At 35.6% G+C, this 18,138-nt stretch overlaps 1 protein-coding gene across 1 annotated transcript in view; it reads left to right on the plus strand.

Moving 5' to 3' along the window:
• gls2a (glutaminase 2a (liver, mitochondrial)) overlaps window positions 1–18,138 on the plus strand; it is a 23,168-nt gene continuing 5,030 nt past the window's right edge. The window contains exons 1-14 of the mRNA XM_049485811.1: window positions 1–411; window positions 1,311–1,389; window positions 3,291–3,412; window positions 6,662–6,791; window positions 6,910–6,989; window positions 7,616–7,779; window positions 8,540–8,598; window positions 14,495–14,527; window positions 15,396–15,454; window positions 15,563–15,629; window positions 15,727–15,777; window positions 15,898–16,074; window positions 17,213–17,344; window positions 17,452–17,544. Coding sequence (XP_049341768.1) covers window positions 224–411; window positions 1,311–1,389; window positions 3,291–3,412; window positions 6,662–6,791; window positions 6,910–6,989; window positions 7,616–7,779; window positions 8,540–8,598; window positions 14,495–14,527; window positions 15,396–15,454; window positions 15,563–15,629; window positions 15,727–15,777; window positions 15,898–16,074; window positions 17,213–17,344; window positions 17,452–17,544 — 1,434 coding nt within the window. The 5' untranslated portion in view covers window positions 1–223. The remainder of the gene's footprint in view (window positions 412–1,310; window positions 1,390–3,290; window positions 3,413–6,661; window positions 6,792–6,909; window positions 6,990–7,615; window positions 7,780–8,539; window positions 8,599–14,494; window positions 14,528–15,395; window positions 15,455–15,562; window positions 15,630–15,726; window positions 15,778–15,897; window positions 16,075–17,212; window positions 17,345–17,451; window positions 17,545–18,138) is intronic.

Here is an 18,138-nt window from a genome sequence, read left to right on the forward strand (position 1 = left end):
TCCCAACTCAGCTTCCAGCATGTGCCCATGACAAGAGCTGCCGGTCACATTCGTCAACATTAGGCTCCAGACTGGGCTGGTGACTGGAAGTGCCTGGAAAGGAATATATTGGAAGAAGATTCTCACAGCCCTCTATCTGAAAGACCACTGAGACTCTATATTCTTTATAGCTTCACATCTTCACTGGGCTTTATTTTTATATGACAGAGTTTCCTGACCCATAATGCACTGTTTAAAGAATTTGGGGACATCCAGTGTGGGAAAGCTGCTGGTGAGGCAGGCTGGGGAATGGGTGAAAGCTCGAGGTACGAGGGGACGCTCAGTCAGGCTGCTGTGGACAGGGGCAGCATCACCTGTACATCATCCGTGCACTCAACATGCCATCCAGGACACTGAGACTGAGGTGGAGAGGTAAGCTGAAAACACTGAATTACTTTATTATGTTATGTTATATTATATTATATGTTGTCACTGTCCACTGTAAAAAAGTATTTTAGTAAGTTCTTACTTAAAAAAAAATGCACTTTCAACAGTGTGCATAAAAAGGTTGCATCTCAAAATTGTCTTCTTAACTTTTAATGGATATTAGTTTAAAAATATTTTTTTGACATTTTTACGCATTTATAATTCTGATCCATTTATTGAGATATTCTGAAACAATTAAAAAAAAAACAACTGCTACATTCTCAAAAAGCCAAAATGTAAAAAAAACCCGGCTAAATTAGCAAAATGTTGTTGATACAATGTGCTATTTTACACTGCAGGTATGTTATTAACTTAATAATCTTACTGAATAACTGATAACAGTTAAATCCTGTGTTAAATAAACATATAAATGCTTATTTAGGTGCAAGTGAACATAAAGATATAACGTAAAGATTTTTCAACACTGGGACAATGCATGAAATTATGCTGTAATAAATAGTGAATAAGGTTTATTAACCTCAAATAACTACTTAAAATCATATAATCATTCATTCAGACTATTTAAGTTGAATAAACCAAGTTTAGAGCTTGTTTCACAAGCGGTAATGTTTAGGTTGAATAGAAAAAATACTTTAACCATGTAATTTTATTCATCTCAAACTCAAAAACACTGGCTCATACTGAATGTCTATTTAAGTTCAAATAAACCCATGTTGCTACATATATATTTTTTTACAGTGTTGATGATTATATAATTGAATTGAATTATGGGCCAACATATAGACTTTTGCATTTTTTACTTAAAAAACAATTGAACTGGGTTCATTCAACTCCAATAAGAAGAAGAATTTATTATTAATATTATGTTCCTTTTTTGTTTGTAGCAAAGCTGGACTGGAAGATCTGCTCTTTTATACAATTACCCAAGGAGAGGAGAAGATTTCAGTGGCTCGCTTCATCAATGTATGTAAATGATCATTTTACATTTCAATGTTTTCTGCACATAAGACAAGCTTCAAGGTAGTTTATTACTTTAGAAAGTTTACAAACATAATTAATGTGGTACCGCTTTAAAATAAGACTACCTTTATAAAGGGTTTATAAATGGTTTACAATTAGTGTATTAATGGTTACTAATTAGGTTGTAAATGCCTTAAAAATCATTAATAATCAGTTATAACACATACGTAGAAGGGGCAACATTTACCTGTTGTTTGCCAAATAGTAAACCCACAGCTGTCTATATTGTTGCCCTTTCTATGTATGTGTTATAACTGATTATTAATGATTTTTAAGGCATTTACAACCTAATTAGTAGGCATTAATAAACTAATTGTAAACCATTTATAAACCCTTTATAAAGGTAGCCTTATTTTAAAGTGGTACCATTAATTTAATAATTAAAAATGTAATTTACTTACTAAAGAGGCAGTTTACTTCTCAATTTTTAGTTAAAAAAGCCTACCTACACAGTATAAAATGCAATAATTTAACATTTAATAACTTGATAGCTTAGAAGACATAAGTGACAGAACATATTGTGAAAATGTAGGCCTAGTTAATGCTTAAATGTTAAATAATTCGTTTTTTTCTAAACACACACACAGACACACACACATGCAAACAATCACCATGAAACTATGCAAAGCAGTGAATATATATTCAGAAGAGTCACGTGAATATGCATGTGTGTGTGAGTGTGAGTGTGTTTGTCATGCTGTGAGTATGTAAGAGTTATGGTCGGGGGTGTACAGGCAAGTGTGCTATCTGAACACATGCCACCCAAAAATAGACCCCTTGCTGCGTAATCTCACTTTGGTGTATACACACACACACACACACACACACACACCCATTGCTAAGAATATTCTGGGCAATGTGCTTTTTGTTTTCATTGATTAAATTATCATCAGTATTACTTTTTCATTTGTTAAACTTGAAATAAAACAATAAATGAATAATTGTTAGTGTATTTTAAAAGTCACAGAGTGTAAGGGGTTAATTTGTCAAAGGCAAGACATGCAGTGCTCATGTGCATGAACTGTGTGTGGCACAAGTGGTGCCCCATCCTGAAAGTGAGGTATATATAAATAGCTGTAACAGTTCTACACACATGTGCATTTACCTAATTATGTATTTTACTGTTGAATATATTTAGCTGGTTAATGTGACATTACATAAAACAGGGTGGGGAACTTGATCAGGGTGAAGACTGGCATTAGAGCTGCGATACGATATGTATCATGATACAGGGTTTACACAATAATATACTGTAAAACGATACTGTGTAGGTTATATATTGTGATTGTACAAATAAAATTGTCATGGTAGAAAAGCACTATGCTATTTATAAATAAATATTAGATTTGCTAGTATTTCCCTTGCCCTTAAACTGGAAAGAAAAAGGCAGAGGGGAGTTTGGGCAGGAGTTTGGGGCACCGTGCGGTTGAAGCCCCCCCACAAGAAGAGATAAAGGTAGAGAAAGGGCAGAAGAAAAGAAGGAGGAAGATGGGGAGGAGGTGGGTGCGAAGTTAGAGCAGGTAGAGAGGAAGTGAGGGTTTATATAGGGCAGAGAGTGGGAGGACTAAGGGCGTGGATCAATCTCCCAAAATTAAGTTCTATTCATAACTCTACATACAAGAAACGTTTATTTTTTATCCAATCAGAACAGTGGGATCTAACAACAGAGTACAACACTGCTATCTAGTGGACGGGGTTTAAACACAGCACTAAATGAACCACTTCTGACACCAATATTTCTTACACTGCTATACAGATGTCTAGTCAACTTGTGCACTCTCATAATTAATTTTAGTGATGGGGATTAATTTGTGTGTGTGTGTGTGTGTGTGTGTTTGTCTCAGGCACTGAAAAGCACAGGATTGTTGACCTCTGACCCTCGACTCAAGGACTGCATGCACCAGCTTCACCAGGCTGTGTATGAGTCAGCTGATTCAGCGATGATGGATCAGGAGCTCTTCAGAAAGTAAGTGTGTTTGAGTGGAAGTGGATTTCCATATGTGTTTATAATGCACTGAATATTGTTTGTAACATTTTATATCGCATTATGATTTTAGCATTTACAATATCAATATCACAGAAGGCTATACTGTGTAAATGAGCATCCTGATCAATCACAGTTATATGCAAGGAGTTTTCTTTTTGTGCTTGGGTGAATGAAGACTTTTGTATCCAACAAAATAATTTTTTGTAGCCATTACTGCCACAGAATTGTTTCATTTAAATGTATTGTTTTCTGTTCATGGATTTGCATTTTTCTTATATTTAATTGTGTTCTCAGGAGCCTGCTTATTATTGATATTTGTGTGGTTATTTGGTTCAAAATCATTTTTATGATTTTATGATATAACAGCTTTAACTTTTAAAAACATCTGTTAGGCTGTTATTGCTTGTCTGTTCTTAAGACTAAGCTGAGTTTTGTTCATTTTCTACATGAAAACAAGTTTACAAAAGGCATATTTCTGCACATTTTATGCACAATGACTGTTTAGTTTAGTTCCTTAATTTAACATATTACGTGGAAAAGTAATATGACAAATAGAAAATGCTGATAAATAAAAAGAATAAATAAAGACATAAAGTCATACAAAATTCATTTGAAATGGGTTGGGCAATTTCCATGCAACTATATGTATATTTGACCTCTCTTCTGATTGGCTGAACTAGTGTCATGGCTTATCCCATTATAACTCTTTACAACTTCTGGTTGGATGGGTGGAGCTAAAATAAATTGGTGCATATATAAATATATTGGTTTTGTGACATCAAAAAAACAATGTATTTAAAGCAGGCTTTTTTTTTTACTTTTTTACCATTTCTCCCCAATTTACAAGGTCAACAATGCATTTAGAAACATTGACAGTAATTGCGTTATACTCTTAATTGTATACATATATATTTTAAATGTAAGCCCTTTTGTATATAATGATATAATCACAATTTAATATATACTGTAGTATTTTGTTAATCTCGTCTTTGGGTTCCTGTTAGAAAACACTCACATGTTTTTTAATAAAATATGTTTGTGTGTGTGTGTGTGTGTTTGTGTGTGTGTGTGTGTGTGTGTGTGTGTGTGCGTGTGCGTGTGTGTGTGTTTGCTTGTCCGTGAACAGTTTATCACCATACTATTAGGATGATTCACTGTATATCAGGGTGAAGTAATTCAGCAGTCAGATTTTAATACTGGATACTAAAATGTAGCAGTACTTTGACAGGATCTGGAGTTTTATGACACACAGCTGTTGTTGCTCTTGCCCCCCCGCAGAGAAAATCACACCTGAACACACACGTACACATAGTCTTGGAAACATAAATACACCACATCATCTGACTTGGTGTTCTTACATACATACCTCAGCATCCAACAAGTCATGTGTTGTTTGCAAGCATTTGTTTGTGTGATTGATTAATGAGTGATTGGTGCACAATTATATGAGTTATAGTTAAGCTTTCAAATATATATATATATATATATATATATATATATATATATATATATATATATTGTATTTAATTCCCACCCAGAAGCTAGGACTTCTCTTAACACATGATTCCACCATTTGCTAGGAAGGTGAAAGCTAGTATTAATTTTTTCCCAGTCTCAATAATTTGATCAAACAAATTATTTCAGCCTCCACTGCAACCATATATTTATACATTTATTTAGCAGCCTTTGTTCCGCTCACATACTGTAATAAGTTGTTGTGAAAAGATTCTAATTTAACACTTTTTTTCTTTTATTGAATTAAGTTTAAATTAAAATATGTAGTTATATTATAATATTTAACTAATTTACTTTGTTTTTTATGCTAACTTTAAACTTTACATGGAGTTTGGCCTCACATCTGTAAATCAGCACACGTATATTGTGTAAAAGACAATATACAGCCCTGGAAAAAATCAAGAGGCCACTTAAAAATGATGAGTTTCTTTTATTTTACCAAATTGAAAACCTCTGAAATGTAATCAAGAGGAAGATGGATGATCAAAAGCCGTCAAACCAAGCTGAACTGCTTGAATTCTTGCACCAGGAGTGCAGGCATAAAGTTATCCAAAAGCAGTGTGTAAGAGTGGTGGAGGAGAACATGCCAAGATGCATGAAAACTGTGATTAGAAAACCAGGGTAATTTTACCTAATTTTGATTTCTTTTAAGAGTTTAAACTTGTTTTTTTTTTGCATTATTTGAGGTCTGAAAGCTCTGCATCTTTTTTGTTATTTCAGCCATTTTTTTTGCAAATAAATGCTTTAAACTTATTCAGAAACTGAAGTGGTCTCTTAGTTTCCAGCCATGGTGCGCATCCGCGATTTCCCAATGACAGGGTCAGTGCGCCAGCTGAACCATGATAACCTGTAATAAGATGCTCGACCTCTCTGCTTGGCCAACTTGTCATTCCTCTAATAAAATATTACTGTGGTATGCAACAAGCAGCACTTGCTTCAATGCCTGGAAAAAAACTTTTTTAGATAGTTACGTAGTGCTAGAAGGGTGAACGCTAGTATGTGCTTCAGTTACCTATATTTATTCAGACTGTCGCTAATGACTGTAACATTATTAAAAGCTACATTCTCTCGGTCACTGCTGATGTAACAGTACATCACCTGCTAGTGCTGTTACATCAGCCAATAAATACCCACGCTTGTCAGCATTATCATGGTCATTTTTGTACCTTGGCCATGGATCGAACTGGTAATCTCCCAATGTTAATTTCAGTTTAACCATGATAACCTGTAAGAGATCCTTGACCTCTCTGCTAAGACCGCTGGTCTTTCATCTAATAAAACATTATTGGTATATAATAAAGGGAATACCATAATTATGATGATTTCGTAGACCATATATGCAAATATATATAATATTATATATAAAAAGACCACATAATGATGTTGTTTTTCCAAATTGAAAACCTCTGGTATATAATCAAGAGAAAGATGGATGATCACAAACCATCAGACGAGGCTACTGCTTGAATTTTTGTGGCATAAAGTTATTTAAAAGTAGTGTGTAAAACTGGTGGAGGAGAACATGCCAAGATGCATGAAAAATGTGATTAAAAAACAGATATCCAATTCCTTTGTTTTCCTTGCATTATTTGAGGTCTTATTTCAGACATTTTTCATTTTCTGCAAATAAATGCGCTAAACGACAATATTTTTGTTTGGAATTTGGGAGAAATGTTGTCTGTAGTTTATAAATATGTTTGTTTTTTGTTGTAGATGTGTGGGCAGTAATATAATGCTGCTAACTCAAGCCTTCCAGAAAAGATTTATCATCCCAGACTTTTCAACGTTTGCATCCAATATTAACCAGCTGTACTACAATGCACAAGCCCTGCAGGGAGGCCAGGTGAGTGTGGAGAACAATTACATTATAATTACTTTCAAAAACACCCTTCTCTTGTAGTTATAGTTATAAAAATATAAATTTGGTGTTTGTGTGTATGTGTTTCTTTGTGTGAATGCAGGTTGCAGACTACATTCCACAGCTGGCTAAATTCAACCCTGATCTGTGGGGTGTATCGCTGTGCACAGTTGATGGACAGAGGTGAGAAAATTGATTATGTAATATATTAAAATCACATATCAACCACATATTTTTTTACAGCCTTTACAAGACTGTTTTTATTCTAAACAGTTCTGGTCCATTCATCAGGGAATTTGGACACAATATAAACTAGCAAATTTGCATTATGTCAAAAAGTCAAAATAATTCTGTATAATTTGTGCACGACATCAAAGGTAGCACATGCCAAAAGTCATGGGATAGCAGTATGCACTGTAAATTATTAATCAAGTGTTACCTCAGTGGAGGCCGTGGGATCTCCTACACCTGTATAAGTGGTGAGGTTCTCATCTAATGAGTGCGGTTGAACACTGGCCAGTGTCCTTATGGCAAGGATATATGTATTATCAGAGTTAAAAAAAAAAGGTTTAATATTGGATGTCAAATAAATGGAACATGCCATTACAACCCACAGTGGACAGTGCAGTGGGTGGTAATGACCATGTGACCGGTGGCGTCTGGCGTGGAGGTCACTGCAGCTTTCTTTAGCTTCCATTCGACAGTGGAAAAGTATTCATAGGACATGATACTAATCCCTGTCCTATGGCATGCAGTATGTCAGGGTATTATTCATTGTTTTTCCAACATTTTAATCCCTGTTTCTGCAGGCACTCTGTGGGAGATACTCATGTGCCGTTCTGTCTGCAGTCCTGTGTGAAGCCTCTGGTATACTCTCTGGCTATTAGCGATTTAGGAACTGAGCATGTGCATAAATACGTGGGAAAAGAGCCCAGTGGCAACAAATTCAACAAACTAAGTCTGAGTGAGAACGGTAAGAAACATATTCACATACCAGCCTTCAACTTCTTCTAAACACAGACCATAAAAAGTCCGAGTAGATTTTCTTCAACATCAAAGATTGCTGTTTAAACATTTAAACAAGCACAGCTCTAAAAAAAAAGAAACCATTTAAAAATGATGAGTTTTTTTTATCTTATCAAATTGAAAATCAAGAGGAACATGGGTGATTACAGCCATTAAATCAAGCTGAACTGCTTGAATTTTTGCACCAGGAGTAAAGGCATAAAGTTATCCAAAAGCAGTGTGTAAGACTGGTGGAGGAGAACATGCCAAGATGCATGAAAACTGTGATTAAAAAAACAGAGTTATTCCACCAAATATGGTTTGATTGTTTTCTTTGCATTAGTTGAGGTCTGAAAGTTTTGCATCTGCAACTGAATACAGTTTAAAATAAAGTGCTTAAAGAAAAAAATATGCAAGAAGTATTAAGGCACACTTATGAATTTCTCATTCAAATTATTGTCAGTAGTTTAGATGATAAAGATAACACCATAGCTCCTATCAAAAGAACAGAGGAAATTACTATGGCTGATTATCAGACATAAGTCTGATCAGACTGATACTGCCAAACCGGACTCCAGCAGCTCGGCCTAGTTTCTAAATGTAGTCTGTTATCATTTGTCTTTATTTCCTCAGGGGAACTCTGCACTCATGCTCAGTGAACTCTTATGTAACCTTACTTATGTTGAGTGTGTTTTGGATTATACTCACTTGTGTGTTTTTGTTATCAGATAAGCCCCATAACCCCATGGTGAATGCGGGAGCCATCGTCGTCAGCTCTCTTATAAAGGTAAGAAGACTATTCTCCAAAGTCCACAGTGCAGTGGTCACTACATATGATAAGGCATGCTCCATTTATAATTTATAATAACATTTTCATTTTTATGTGAATAAATTACAGCTTTGGAAAAATATGGGACCACTTAAAAATGATGAGTTTCTTTGATTTTACCAAATTGAAAACCTCTGGAATATAATCAAGAGGAAGATGGATGATCACAAGCCATCAAACCAAACTGAACTGCTTGAATTTTTGCACCAGGATTAAAGGCATAAAGTTATCCAAAAGCAGCGTGTAAGACTGGTGGAGGAGAACATGATGCCAAGATGCATGAAAATTGTAATTAAAACCAGAGTTATTTTACCATATATTGATTTCTGAACTCTTAAAACTTTATGAATAGGAACTTGTTTTCTTTGCATTATTTAAGGTCTGAAAGCTCTGTGTCTTTTTTGTTATTTCAGCCATTTCCCATTTTCTGCAAATAAATGCTCTAAATGACAATATTCCGATTTAGAATTTGGGAGAAATGTTGTCCGCAGTTTATAGAATAAAACAACAAAGTTAATTTTACTAAAACATATACCTATAATATATATTTTTTTCCAGAGCTGTATAATACATGCAATGCATTTATGGTGAAAAAAAAAAACAGTTACTGTAAAAAAATAAAGGCAGAAGTAAAATTCTGAAGTAAAATAAGTATTTCCAAGATTAGAATATTATATAAGTATTATACAATTATATTTTATTGTTTCGTAATGATGTTGCCTTCACATATAAAAAAAATACATAAAACATAAAAAATGTAAAATGAGCACATGCAAAAGTATATGCAATGCACTGTGTATAGAATCTGCATAGAATACCCATATTGAACTACAATGCACTGTCATATGAGTTGTTTACTGAGTTGTTTATGGGGCTTTATTAGTGCCAGTCAGTTTACAATGTGAGGGTCAGTATTAGGTAAGGGCAAGCTGTCAAGCTCTTTATTATTTACAGCCCTAATTACAACAACTGTTGTGTTATATGGGGGTCAGACAGACGGCGCAGGTACAGAAGCTATGCAAGAGGTGGGGGATGTTTGGAGGGACAGCCATGAGAGTGATTGTATAAGAGGGTGTGTCGGGCAACAGCTGCAGATAACAGATATAGACAAAAGGGGGGAAAAGAGAGATAGACTATAAGAGCAACAGCATTCAATTTTCACTTAAATGCACTGATAGCGGTAATAAGCTTTAACTCCTTATTAAAATTGAAACAATTCTTTATTATAGTGAATATTATATTACATTTAGAGAATTACTACACTTTAATTAAAAGTTCTGTACAACTGTACAACACTATTGCAGTAAACAGCACTATACACTGATATATTGACATGTTAAATGTTATGGGACATGGGAGTGCTATGGAATCCCATGACTTTTTCCATGACCCATAAGAATGCTGCCCTGAAGTGTGACACTGCCGTCACAGTTATTACCACCCAATGCTCTTTACACTGTGGGTTGTACTAATGCCTTCTATGTTGTATTCCCAGAACACATGTGACACTGTAGATTGAGAAATGTTAAATGTCAGCGCGCAACTTTGGAAATGAAATTTTCCATCCGCCTGGCACCCACCTTACTTGATTGTATAAAGCCTCACTCACAAGATAGCACCTCACAACCTGTACAGACATCAACAAGCCATCCCATCAGATATTCCCAGAAGTATCCCATGACTTTTGCCACGTCAGTGCTTAGTTTTTATGGTGGTGTTAGTAAACATATCAATATCTCATAAGGTAATGTAACTGAGAACGCTCAGCTGCCAAAAGGCTGTTTTGGAAAAGAGCCGTGGGCTTACATAAGCGAAGGCAGAACCAGGCTCACACGCCGGACTCAGGGAGTATTTTTAAGACAGACACATTTCCTAACCGGACCACGCACTGCCCTGACCTTTCCCTGTGCCGGGTGTCCCTCCTGCGTTTCAGGGAAGGCTGCATCTTAACCCCACTTTTTACGACCCAACCTAGACACTGATAGGGAAACCAAATCAGCAGAGCAGAGTGTTCCAAGTCACACACTGCTAATACACTCACACACACCTGTGCACTTGGAGCTTTTTTGGTGAGGAAATAGGATGGCCTGTCCAGACTTGCCAACAGCAAACCATTAAGAGCAAAGGCCAGAATTAGTAATGTTCTTGGACAGTTGCGTGTTGGTAGAGACCAAAAGGGCGGCCAAAGTTGTGGATGTGGTGGTGGTTGGCATTTCGTGACAAGTGGCAAATATATTGTGTAATGATACAGTAAATACAGCTTTGGAAAAATTAAGAGACCACTTCAGTTTGAGTAAAATGAACATTGTTGTTTTATTTTATAAACTACAGACAACATTTCTCCCAAAATCCAAATAAAAATATTGTCATTTAGAGCATTTATTTGCAGAAAATGAAAAAGGGCTGAAATAACAAAAAAGATCTTGGCATGTTCTCCTCCACCAGTCTTACACACTGCTTTTGGATAACTTTATGCCTTTACTCCTGGTGCAAAATTTAAAGTAGTTCAGCTTGGTTTGATGGTTTGTGATCATCCATCTTCCTCTTGATTATATTCCAGAGAATTTCAATTTGGTAAAATCAAAGAAACTCATAATTTTTAAGTGGTCTCCTAGCTGTATGTTTACAGACCTAAACATAAAGAAGACAAAACCTTCACATTTGATTAAACCAATGACATTAAGAAAGTCGATAAAAAGAAACAAAATAATGTACCTTCTTTCACAATCTAAATTCACGTTCAAAAGGATATTCTTAACGTTAAAGTTAGAAACATTTAAAATCATTCACATTATATCACTTTGTGAACAAAGCTGAAAAGTTGGTGTAAATAATAACTTAATTATAATAAATTATACTAATTCTGCTTAACTAATTCATTATTGTGAGAAACAAACTATTTTGACTATTTAAACTGTTTTGAATTTCAATTTGTACAAACTTAAAAGGTGAACAAACTGCTTGTTGGAATAAATAGTAATGAATTAAGTATTAATAAACTGGAGAGATGGTGACACATGCTGTGTTCTGTTTGGATGTTGGAGTTTCCCAGTAGTTCCAAGTAGGAAATTTGAACTGGAACACACATACATCACATTTTGTAATCAGGCAATCAGTGTTGAGAGCCTCACCAACCCGAGTTCACAATCCAAGATGTAAAAACAGAAGTAATATAGAATTTATTACATGTCTATCTATTAGTGTCTCATTAAATCAGTTGTATGCACTGTACTGTCCAACTGTGGACAGGTTTTCATGCTATTTGAATGTGCAAACTTGCAAATAATTCAATTTAATCAACTGGTATCACTAACAGTGCTTTCATGTAATGATGCTTACAGTTATAACCTGGGACATAAAAAGCGAGACATATTTTGTCTCGATTTGCTCGATAGCCAAGAATCGTAAAAAGCTGCCTGGTCGCTCATCAACAGTAGTGTAGCAGCAGTATTATATAGTTAATTATTACTTCGATCTACTGTATCTGTATATTATTAAATCAGTCATACCCACAGTACTGTCCAACTTCTGTGGACATGTTCCCATGCTGTGTTGAATATGCATCGTATAATATACTGTTATCAACTGCTCTCGCAATCAATTCTAACCTGGGACAGCGAGTTCTAACAATGATAACCTGGGACATAAAAAAAGAAAGACATAATATATTTTGGTACACTTTGCCATTAAACACTGGTAAATGATTAATACCTAAGTCTTTAGGTAACTTTTTTTGGAAATGTTTTGAAATAGGGTCAAATTATCTGGATGTTTAACTGGAATGTAATGTGACGTTATTCTCACTTTCCACATTTAACTTCCAAATAAAGTGAAATGCAGTATTAACCCTCCTGTTATGTTCAGTAACAGGAAAAGCAATGTTCCTTTAACCCTTTCAGACCTGAATTATGTTGCAGAGATATAGAAAAATATAAGAATGCAGTTTTCTGTCTGTAATGAACACAAAATAAGACACTACTCTCCTAATATAAAATCTATATAAAAATGTATCCAATTAACTAAAGCTCTTATTGTGTTCTGAATCACCTAGAATTAGTAATAATGAGCTTGGATCACTTAGCCATATTTGTTCTGTAGTGCTGACATGCTCTAATGACTGAGTTGCTGATTTTTATTTGTCTAGTTCAGTGGGCGGGGCTAAGCTACTGTTTCATTGGCTGCTTTATGATCAATTCTAATGAACAACAGGTCTTAGTTAGTTTTCTGTGCAACAAAACATTATGATGTCCAGTGTAATTGACACAGGGTCGAAAGGGTTAAGACAATTATTATATCTACAGTACTTAGTGTTAACAGTGTATGTATAATTAATCCTAAACATTAAACATTAATTTATATTAGCCATTAGTTAAATTATTGATTATAAAATAGACAGAGAGTCACACACTGATGATAGTTGGGTTTAATTGGAGGTCAGAGATGTCACCATGGCGTTCTTTCTTGTCCACCATCAATATGAGCAAACACTGATGGTCAAGAACATTATCAACCTCAGTTGTCACAAAATGTTCTTCCCTTCCCAAGTATCAAGTTCAAACCAGAGATAAACAGTGAAGGAACAGCACATTCAAAGAACTGCAACACTCCAATAAAACTCCATCCAGCACCAATCAAAGTTAAGATTACATCTTAATGCTCCAAAAAGAAAAGAAAAATATGTATTTTAAACTTTAAAACAGGTCAGTTTTAACTTTTTATTTAAAATATAATTTTATCACTAATATAGATGAGTGGATCAGGATAGGGGCCAATCCAGGCATTTTTAATGGATCGGGTAATGGCTCAGTGCACCAGTAATGGCCTCAGTGCACCAGTAATGTACATGGGTAGAGGAATATTACACCGGTACATTATTAAATAGACTACAGTGCTAGTAACACAGGCACTAATTTTAACTCACCTTGATTACTGCTCACCAGGTTGGTCAATTGCAGCCAAAAATCTGTCTTCATTCCAAACAGCTGATAACAAAGCTGCATGGCTCACACCTCCCTGTCCTGTTAGGTGTGAGGCAGAGTAATGACAGAGTGCATGCCAGTCTCACGTGGCTCAGAGTAGAGAAGAGGTCAGCATGCAACACGATGGGCTTCTTAGGAACATCTGTTATACTAAACACATCAAAAACACATACTGTGAGATCTAGTGCTAAGTTGAAGTTGTGTGTTTGTGTGTGTGAGAGAGAGAGAGAGAGAGAGAGAGAGAGAGAGAGGAAGTTAAATATCTCTGAATACATGCAACTATGTATTAATATAGTACATTAATACATGAACATTTAATAATTTAATAAAATGTGTATTTGACAGTGGACAGTGCAGTATGTGGTAATGATTGTGACCGGCGGATTCTGACTACAATTTTCCATGCACACAGATAAGCAACTCATCAAATCACGTCCAGATTCAGTACAGGAGAACCTCACACACATATCCCACAGGTCTCTTTAGCTGTTATGGGACATGGCAAAAGCCTAATTTGGTGTCTTAGACGTTGAATATCCCAACACCATCACCACCTCTAATTTTTCACCCCTTCACACCTGCACACTGCCACCCTGTGTAAGGATTATACACTGTTCTCACAAACAGATTTTTTTTCAGGGCCATATATATATAAATAAATTTTATAAGCAAATTATATTATTCCTAATGCAAAATGTAGATGTTTAGAGGTTGAGACAAAAAACTGTGTGGCTGCACACAACTATGTATTTAAAAGTAAGTCTGTGTTTTTGTGGTTTTGTCTGTGTGCTGATAAACAACACTCTCTCTCTCCCTCTCTCTCTCCGTCTTTCTGTCTCTCTCTCTCTCTCTCTCTCTCTCTCTGTCTCTCTCAGCCTGGATGCAGGAAAGCTGAGAAATTTGATTTTGTACGTATAATACAACAATTTTCTTTTCTGTTTATTATATAGATAGACAAGTATATTGATAGGCCTGTCATAATAACTGTTTTTGTTAGGATGATATACTGTTCCAGAAATAATTGCCCTAATTAATATTAGTCATTTAGGACAAAATTTTAAAGCATTAATATGCAACTGATAAAATGATTATTTACTGATAGCATTATAACGCAATTACACCCTTTAAAATGCTAAACACATTTAATTATGACAAATATTCGGACACTGGGATTGGAATTTAAAAATGTCAACATTGCACAAACAAAATAAAAACATTGTTTTTAAACAAATCAGCATACCAGCAATATTGAAGTCAGCAAAAACTATTACGTTTATGTCCATATTAGGAATGTGCCATATCGTATCATACGCAATAATATCGCCAACATGTTTGAATATTGTGAACAATATTGAACCCTGAAATATCATGCCATATCACCCACCCCTAGTTATCACATTAGGATACTACCTTTTTACTGTTTTTATTAATTAGAACATTAAATAGAACATTCTCATTTTCTATTTTAAATCTACTAGAGACAGATTATATCTGTCCAGTATCATTTTTTTACTTTAATCCTGGATATATGGAGATATATGGAGTGCAGTATTAGTATCATGACATTCTAGATTTAGTTCAGTGTCACATCTCATATCATTAAGATTATCATCATTAAGAAAATATCATGTAATATTGTCATATATTTTAGGGCCATATCGCCCATATTGTACAAAACATTGATAACTATATTATTAATTATCATGACATGCCTATATATTGTTTAAGCTTCATGTATAAACAATGATTCATTGAATTTATGTTCTCCCTCCACAGATGATGGACTATCTGAAGAGAATGGCAGGAGGAGAGTATGTGGGTTTCAGCAACGCCACGTAAGACACAATACTTAGTTTCTAATACTGTTTACTGTTTGCCTCTTTAACTGACATGCTCTTCAGTTTCATTAATTGCATTTGAAAACTTCTTTTCTTTTTCCACAGATTTCAGTCAGAAAAAGAGACGGGTAACAGGAACTTTGCCATTGGTTATTATCTAAAGGAGAAGAGGGTTAGTATGCACATGTTGAAAGACTATTAATATCCTGTAAAAGATGTTCATCTTTTACACTCAGCTTACTCTTTTCTTATCTGTCTGTCCTCTACAGTGTTTTCCCAGTGGAACAGACATGATCGCAGCTCTTGACTTCTACTTTCAGGTGACCAGAGATTTAACGTACAATATAAAAAAGAAAATGAACACTGAAATGAGCAATCCCTCACTGTGTCTATCCTCAGTTAACTGACTCTCTGTTTGTCTCTGTATCTTCCTCCTTTAGCTGTGCTCCATCGAGATAACGTGCGAGTCTGGGAGTGTCATGGCTGCCACTCTGGCTAACGGTGGGATCTGTCCGATCACAGGCGAGCGAGTGCTGAGTGCGGAGGCAGTGAGAAACACCCTCAGTCTTATGCACTCCTGCGGCATGTACGACTTCTCCGGCCAGTTCGCCTTCCATGTAAGTCATCCATACAAATGTACTGTTGCTTTACAACATCGCTGAAGGTTGAATTACCATCCACAGTGGGCAGTAAAATGGGTAGAAATGATCGTAACCAGTGGCATTAAAACTGCAATAGCATCGTTTCAATGTCTAGGCCTCATTCTAGATAGGCTGCATTTCTTGCCCTTAACATCATTAAAGGCTCTTCCAAAGGCAGAAATCCTTTGTATTTAGACAAATAAAAAAAATGGAGCCGACGTTTGGGGCAATTTAAAAGACAGAACTGACTGGCTACCGAGAAGGACTCTTCATAAGATAGTCTTACAGGGGACCCATCCTACCTAGACTGCAGCTTACTACTGTATCCTTTATGCAAAAAGAGAGTAAGGGTGGTATGGGGGATTTACAGGTGGTTTGAATGACAGCAGTGATATATAATTCACTAGAATGTACTGGGTCCCTGAAAATAGCTAAAAGTAGACATGGGATAAGTTTGAAATCAGAAATTGTTGACCTGATACTCAGCTAAATATAACATATAACACTTGCACTTTTCTTATAAAATCGCGGCTCATGATGATTTTTTTAAATGCAAGTGAAGCAAAAGAACAGTCTATAAGTAGGCAGTGTTATATTAAAGTATTTTTTTACTTTTTTATCATTGTAATCTTATCCTAAAAAAGGTTTCAGCCCTTTCTCCATGTTTAAAAAGGCATATGTCCTGTATGTGATGTACAGGGATGTATAAAATACTAGAGAGCCAGGCAAAAAAATGACTTGAGTAGAATTTGCTGTGTTCTTTAAACATCATACTTAAGTAGAAGTAATAAAGTGTTCAACATTTTTGTTCCTAAGTATTGCAAGCAGTTAATTCTAAAATGTACTACTCAAGTACTAAACAGTACTTAATCATGTACCGTGCAGTATGGCAGCTTTTTTCAATGAAACTAATAGAAACCATCAAGGAAAAAGTGCAAGTGGACCCGTGCTGTAAGGAAAATAGATATTAGTGTGTAGGAGTTCCATTAAATGTATTATCTTCAACATCTACAAGACTTTGTTACATATATATGATGCAGAGGAATTTGGTGACCAAAATGTAATAGGGGTACACTGGGGGTTTATATATATTTTATATATCTCTTTCTTTCAGGTGGGCTTGCCGGCTAAGTCAGGAGTGTCAGGTGCTGTACTCTTGGTGGTTCCTAATATCATGGGAGTGATGTGCTGGTCTCCTCCTCTCGACCGTGTGGGCAACAGTGTGCGAGGCATCCATTTCTGCCAGGTACTCCTGCATTCTTTTACATTACACTTTCCTTAGATACACATATATCCTCCCCAGATACCATCATAATAATAATTACCTAACCATGAATGGGGTCTTGTCCTCAGGAGCTGGTTTCTCTCTTTAATTTCCATAATTATGACAACCTGAGACACTTCGCCAAGAAGCTGGACCCTCGCAGACAAGCTGGCCATCAGAGGGTGAGACTCATGCACAGACCACACAGACATCACTAAAATATAATTTGAGAACTAAGAGCTCAGCCCTTGCGGACGATCTTGCTAGTTGCAAGATGGATAGATGGAAGGACAGACAGGTAGACAGTAAATTCAAAAATAATTAGGCTAAAATGGGCAATATTTATTGAGCCACACATACAGAAATGTTGTGTAACGCATTATTTACTCATACAGATTCTCAGGATGAAGCTGTAGAGGTTCCTAATGGTGTCCTTTAGTAGTCCATCCCATGCAGCTCCAAATTTCGCACATCCCACACATTTTCAATCAGGGATGGGTCTGGTGATAAGGCACACTCAGGTGCTCTGTTCCAACAATACAGTTCGCGTCCATATACTGCTTGCATCTCAAAAGCTTATCTTAAAGACACAGATGCTATGGAATGTCCAGTCCCATCGCAAGACCTATACCTGATTTAAAATGCATTTGTGGAAACCTTTATCTTCCTTTTGAATAGTATTTCAATTTGACTTTCCCTTCTACTGTGTAACTACTTTTTTGATGATGAGCGTAGTTAGAAGCTTAGTAGCTTAATACATAATGTATTATTTAGCT

This window comes from Astyanax mexicanus, chromosome 12 (genome assembly GCF_023375975.1).
Source record: "Astyanax mexicanus isolate ESR-SI-001 chromosome 12, AstMex3_surface, whole genome shotgun sequence".
Lineage (NCBI taxonomy): Eukaryota > Metazoa > Chordata > Actinopteri > Characiformes > Acestrorhamphidae > Astyanax > Astyanax mexicanus.